Genomic DNA, 6,607 nt, shown 5'->3' on the forward strand with positions numbered 1-6,607 from the left:
TAGTTTGTATAACTGCTAACCCTTTTTTAGTTGCTTCCAAGAACACACCATTGCTGATCTTTACTCTTGAACGGTACTGATTATCAAGTTCAGTAAATGAAGTTTCATTTGGGGTCATGTGGTTAGAAGAACCACTGTCCAAAAGCCATTGGTTAGCATTAATGGTGTTTACATCATCAGATTGCACCCTGAATAAGACTTTTTCTTTTGCTACAGTAGCTTTATCCACTAGTTCAGGTACTTTCACTTGAGTCTCATCCTTATGCTTGCATACCCTCTGAACATGTCCCAGTTGGTTACACCTTCTGCACCTTACATTGGGTCTAAACCAACAACTGGCCTCGGCATGACCATTTCTTTGACAATGAGAATCGAGTTATCCTTTCCCTTCCTTCTGCTGGTTTCTATTCCCTGATTGAACCCCTTTCTCTTTCTCCTCTTGTTCATCCGAGTTCTTCCTCATGCTTGACTCTCCCACCGTTTTTCCTTTTATCTTTGCAATAGGGCATTTTCGGTGATGCTGTCACTTCTTATAACTCTCCTTTGCTCTACAGCTTGGAGAGCATAAGCAACATCAGAGAGTGATAACTTAGAGAGTTACTTTGATCCTTCTAGTGAGGCTATTGTTGACTCAAACGTCTCTGGTAAGGATATAAGAGCCTTTTGAATGACTCGTCTCTTAGATAAATCTTTTCCCAATAATCTAATCTGATTCACCACCCGCATGAGCTTATTGATATAATCTTTAACTTTCTCTAAATCCTTCATTCTTAAGGTCTCAAACTCGCTAGTTAAGTTCATAATTTGCATCTCTTTAATTCTTTCTGAACCTTGGAATTGATCTTTAAGTCTGTTCCAAGCATCCTTAGCTATTTTACACCCCATTATTCTCACGAACATTGCATCTGTAACAGCTCCTTGGATGTATGACAATGCACGATAACGTTTAGCAACCTCTTCATTATACAGCTTAATTTGAGCAGCTGTTGCATTTTCTTTCAAGGCAAGAACATTAGGTCCTAATTCAACTACTTCCCAAAGGTCAAGCCCTTGAAGATAAAACTCCATCTTGGCAGACCAAATTGGATAATTCTCTGCATTAAACACCGATGCCACTTGATAACTGAAGGTAGTGTTAGAAGTTGAAGTCATAGTGACAAACTAACTTGTGGTTGGTTTGCTGAGAAAGGGTTTTGGGTTCTTTCACTAGTAAGGTCCCTTAAGAGCTTACCAATGCTCTGATACTATGTTGTGAAAATAAAGACACAAAAGATAGTCTTTCATTCAATATGTGCTCTGTAATGAGGCACTTAAAAATAGAGACTTAACAAACCTTCCATACTCTTAACACATGATGATCACACAATAACATTATAAGCAAGCTTATACATGAGCCTACATCTATATTAACATATCGAACACTTGTTCTAAAGAGATTAACAAGTGTACAAAATCATGAAATGGATCCCATGCATACTACCACGTTGAGCCTTCAAACCAGCAACAGAACATAGCTATGTGCATGAAATACAAGTGGCTTTCCACATGTCACAAAGTCCACTTGTCAAAGCAAGCATTAACTTCAACAGTTTCCAAACAATTCTGCAGCCTATCAGTCGCTAATTCAAGTATTCTGCTTTAATTCCTGAAATCTTCAACAATTTTGCCAAAACAAAAAAAAAATGAATATAAGCACTTGTGTATTCTACTGCGAAATCTTCCAGAGGTTTAAAATTCAACAGCCATTCACTGATGATCTGAGGTTGAAGAACAGGTTTTTCTTGAGCGAAAGCAGTAAGAGGCAGACATAAGAAAATATAAAAATAAACTAGCAACAATATCAATTCCCTCTGTAATAGACAAAAGTTTAAAAAAAGATGCAAAAAAGAACTTCTACAAAGCTATTTTGTATTGATAAATAACTACAAATTATAAAAAACGAAAGAAACTGTAGAAGGTGGAAATCAAATATGATCTGTCAAGTTAAGATCAAAAGAATTACTTAATTTGGAAATAAAAAATGTGTCACTACATCTAAATTTTCAAATATCCTCTCAAATGTAAATCCAACACAAATAAACCACAGAAGAAAAAGATGAAGGTTTACATATCAAGTAAATATATATATAAACTTTGAGGAGCCAAGACAAAGATTTTATTCTAATCCAAGCAAAATATATTAGACACTAAGTGGGTGAAGGTTTTTTTCTTTTTTTGAGTTGAAAGAAATTGAAATAGAAATCAACTTTGCACGTAGTGCAATGGTCAAAGTCCACGTAATTAGAAAACAACAGACTTTCAGTTATCTTCTTTTGAATGCATGCAGATAATTCTGCCTCTGGTGACAAAAACAATAGTTGAATATAGAAAGTAAAAACTCAAAGGCAAAGAATTCTATTCTTTGGAATCTCTTTTTTATCTTTAATTGTTACTATTTTCTCTCACTATAAAAAAAGAGATCATTACCGATGGAAAATTTCATCAGTAATAGTAAAAATTCCGTCGGCATATGATAATATTCATGGAAATTTCGATGAATTTTTTTGTCAAAATTTCATTGAAAAATGCATAGTCGATAATGAGAAATTTGTTGGTGATAAAATATTTTGTCGGCAATTCAATCGGTAATTAGCCTAATCTATTGGCCGATTTCTAGTCGATAATGGGGGAATTTTGTCAATAACTTTTTTTTTCTCAAATTAAAACTTAGATTAACAATATAAACTTTGACTTTAATTGGAGAAGTGTCCTGCAAAAGCTAAAGCTATGGCTTCCAATAGTGGTCAGAGAGATCATGGTAGCTTCAACTTTAGGTCTAGAAAACCCCATTTTTCAATATAATTTGAAAGAATGCTATTGATTATAGCATTCCTTATAATTACCTTGACAAAATGGGACTTTTTGGACGTAAAGTTGATGACGCTGTTATGATGCTTATCTCTATTGTCATTGTAAAAAGCCATAGTTTTAGCTTTCGCAAACCATTACTTCTCCAATTAAAGCTAAAGTTTAAATTGTTAATTATATTTAAGTTTTAATTTGAGAAAAAAAAAACTTTAGTTCATACATTACTTAATGAACTACATTATTTATTTAACTCATTCATATCTTACATTAAACAATATTACGCTAAACTAAAGCTTAATTAAGTTAAATAATTTTAAACTTTTCTAAACTTATTAATTTAATTTATTGATTAATAATTACTAATACATTATTATTTTTACTGACTTAAATTATTTAAATATTTAAATATTTAATTCATTACTGAATAACTAATTAAAGCAATTTTTTTCAATTTTTCATTTGGTTTGGAGAATGGATACACTAGGTTGTCATTTCAATAACTACAAACACAAGAATTAGTTTATGACCAAGAATATATAAAATGATCCAATACTTGCCAAATAATTTAATAGCTTTATGACCCTACTCACCATATGTGTTCTACTGGTGTTGGGATCTGCTCTGGTTTTCCCTTTTGGAAAGTTATAGGGAAGAATTTGTTCTTTTCACTTGGGAGGGTTAATGGCAAGCTAATGAGTGAACAGTGACCACTAATGGTTTGTATAGTCTTTGGTGTTTGGTGCTATGATAATTGAGGATTGTTATTCTCTAATAGGTGAATAATAGACCTTAATCAATTTGCTACCTCTCCCAGACATGAGTCGTTTTGGTTTCCTTTATTTCGAAATTATCATCAACTTTCAAAAACGAAAAAAATTCAATAGATGAAACATTCAACCTTTGTCAGCTAAAATTTTACTACACAAGTGTATGTATCGAATAGATAGTATATAAGTAAGCAGAGTATCGATCTCATAGAGAATTGATATAAAATTTTACTATGTACTAAAAATAGAACAATTTAATCATATCCAAATAATCAAAATTAATTAATTAACTAAAACTAATTAACCAAAATTGAAACTGAAAAGAAAAATCAAAACAATAATAACTTGAGTAAAAATTAAATCAAATAAGCCTAGGATTACAATATCCCTTACACTTCATCTAAATCATAACTCTCTTCCTCAACTTATTTCAATTGGTTGAATTGCTAACTTAGAGTCCTCAATTATTTATAAGAGTTTCCTAAATCACCTTATAAAAATATTTATTTTAACCAAAACATTATATCCCTATGTGAATAGAAATTAAAATAGATTCATTAAGTTCAGGCTCTAATTCTAGCTATATATGACATATCTATATATCCTTATCTTATACACAAATCAATTAATATGATCATATGCTACCCAATCTTAGTTTACAGTAAACTCCCTTTCTTAAGTCTGTTTAGGTCCCTAAATCAATTTAATTGGTGATCAAGTAATTAAAAGCATTAAAAACAAATTAGAATAAACAATTCAAATCCCATTAAAGATAAGAAAGAGATTAAAAATTTATATTACATGAGAGTTCAATTGCAATCCTAGAAAAATAAGTTTAGCTCATAATATCTAATAAAAACTTCATCCAAAGAAAATTAGCCATTAATCCAAGTCAAAGAAAATAAGAAAAACATAAAAATAGAGAGAGAAAACTAATATTTAAAACTTTGTGATCTTGATTCTCCCTCCAATTCTCTTATTTTCTTTCTTTGTTCTTGGCTCCAAATCTTTAGAATAGTTACTTGTTGCCTCCTCCTTAAAACCTCTGAAAAAAGTCCCTTAAATAGGCTCCAAGCAACCTAATTTCCAAAATCTATCAAATTTTTATTTTTCAAAAATCGCCCACCATTGTGGCCTTGATTTTTTGGAGCTGTGGCACTGGTTTTTTGCTAGAATAGCAATACAGCACTACTTCTCCAGTGTTGTAGAGCTGAGCTCTTGAGGAAATTTTATGGTGAGCTTCCTTTCACCAACGCTGTAGCGGTCTATCAAATTTGAATATGATTTTCACCCTAATCTGATCCAAAATGGGAAAAGTGGTAGATATAAAAGTTTTATCCCTGTCTCTTAACTTTCCAATGTCTCAAGAATCATGTCAATTGGACTCTGGACTGAAAGATATGCTCCAAATACTGCATCATATTCAGTCTATACATACTACTATAGTGCTCCAAATTAGACAAATATTTTGACCATGATCCAATCAAAACTAGGTTAAATGGTAAATATAAAGTAGTAGCTCTTCGTCTTATAATTCTAGTGGTTCAAGAATCACCTTATTTGGAGTCCTGTAGAGAAAGATATGGTTAAAATACCGTAACATATGCAAATGAAGCCATCACCAAACTTGTGCGGATTTTCATCGAATGAGATGAGTACACCCCTAAACTTATTTCTTTTATTAGGTAGTGAGATGAATACAATCATATTTTTGAATGTTTAGTCATTTGTTTTTCATCTTGACTACCTCTTTTATATATGACTTATAACACTTCTTAAATTGATTTATGCACTTAGGAATGAGGGATGCAAGAATTGTGGGAAATATTAATATAAGGGTCTAGGCTAAAAATTAAGTGTTCAAATAGAGAAAAGATGTCAATAGGCTCAAAGTGGGTAACTAAGGATAATTTATGAAAATGAAGGCTACAAAAGGCTCAATCGGTCCAAAAATGGCCTAAATCATTTCCTTAACTAAGTATAACGTAGGATTTTGCCTTGAGAGAGAATCAAACAAATTCTAGAACTTAATTCATAATTAAAAATTTTCACATTCACATGTACCTTCTCTAAATACATACAATAAATCTAAGCAAAAGACATAGTGCTCAAAATGTAAAAATTTCAACCTAACAGCAAAGCTTAGCATGAGAATTTACATAGCACATAAACAATATTCACATGTTTCAAAGAATCAAGATAGGAATATAATTGAGTTCTCATCATTGGATAGGTAAATTAAATGCAACTAGCGTAACTAAATCTAGTTCATATGTAAATGCAGTTGCATAAAAAAAATTTAATAAAAAATAAATTAACCTAAATTATCACAAAATGTAATAACAATAAAACCCTTCTCCAAACTTAAATTGTACATTGTCCTGAATGTGAAAAGCTTTAAAAAAAAGGAAATTAAAGTCCCTTATCAATGGTGGTAGCACCTTGAAAGCTCTAACTTTCTTTCTTTTCATCTTCATGCTTTCCAAACCTGCATACACAACAAAACAAACTATGGAGAGGTTATAAGTACTTATTTAAATAGAAAAACAAAAACTAATTTAACGACTGAAACTAAAAAGATATAGCTTGGGTTACCTCCCAAGAAGTGTTACTTTATAGTCAATAGCTTGACTTTGCTTGAGGTCTTCATACATCCTTCAGAGAGGTTTGAGTTTGCATGAAAAAAGCTTGAGGTGTGATAGTAGTCTCTTCTTAGAATGAGGTTGTAATGGCTTTAACTCAAGATTTGGTGCTTGTTGAACCCAAAGTGATAAAATAGGATGACTTTTACCCAACTTCTTAAACTGAGTTCTTTTGGAATAATGAACTTTTGGTGTAGCCTTCAAAACATGTGGAACATTCGTGAATTCTTCATTCTTGTCATTTTTGCGACATCTTGAACCAAACAATTTTCAAGTAGTGTGTTTAGATTTTCCATTTCAATAGGCTCCTTATGTAACTTATCAACTGTATCTAGAAAAGGAATGGAAGGC

The 6,607-nt window shown here is 31.7% G+C and overlaps 1 protein-coding gene across 1 annotated transcript; it reads right to left on the reverse strand.

The window, feature by feature from the left end:
- Nucleotides 1-597: 597 nt before the first annotated feature.
- Nucleotides 598-1,152, reverse strand: LOC149526353 (uncharacterized). The gene has a single exon (XM_089785506.1). It carries the CDS (start codon nucleotides 1,150-1,152, stop codon nucleotides 598-600), a length of 555 nt encoding a protein of 184 aa, XP_089641632.1.
- Nucleotides 1,153-6,607: the final 5,455 nt, after the last annotated feature.

This window comes from Theobroma umbraticum, unplaced genomic scaffold, assembly GCF_002168275.2.
Source record: "Theobroma umbraticum cultivar Fairchild unplaced genomic scaffold, ASM216827v3 scaffold_106.0, whole genome shotgun sequence".
In the NCBI taxonomy this organism is placed as follows: Eukaryota; Viridiplantae; Streptophyta; class Magnoliopsida; order Malvales; family Malvaceae; genus Theobroma; species Theobroma umbraticum.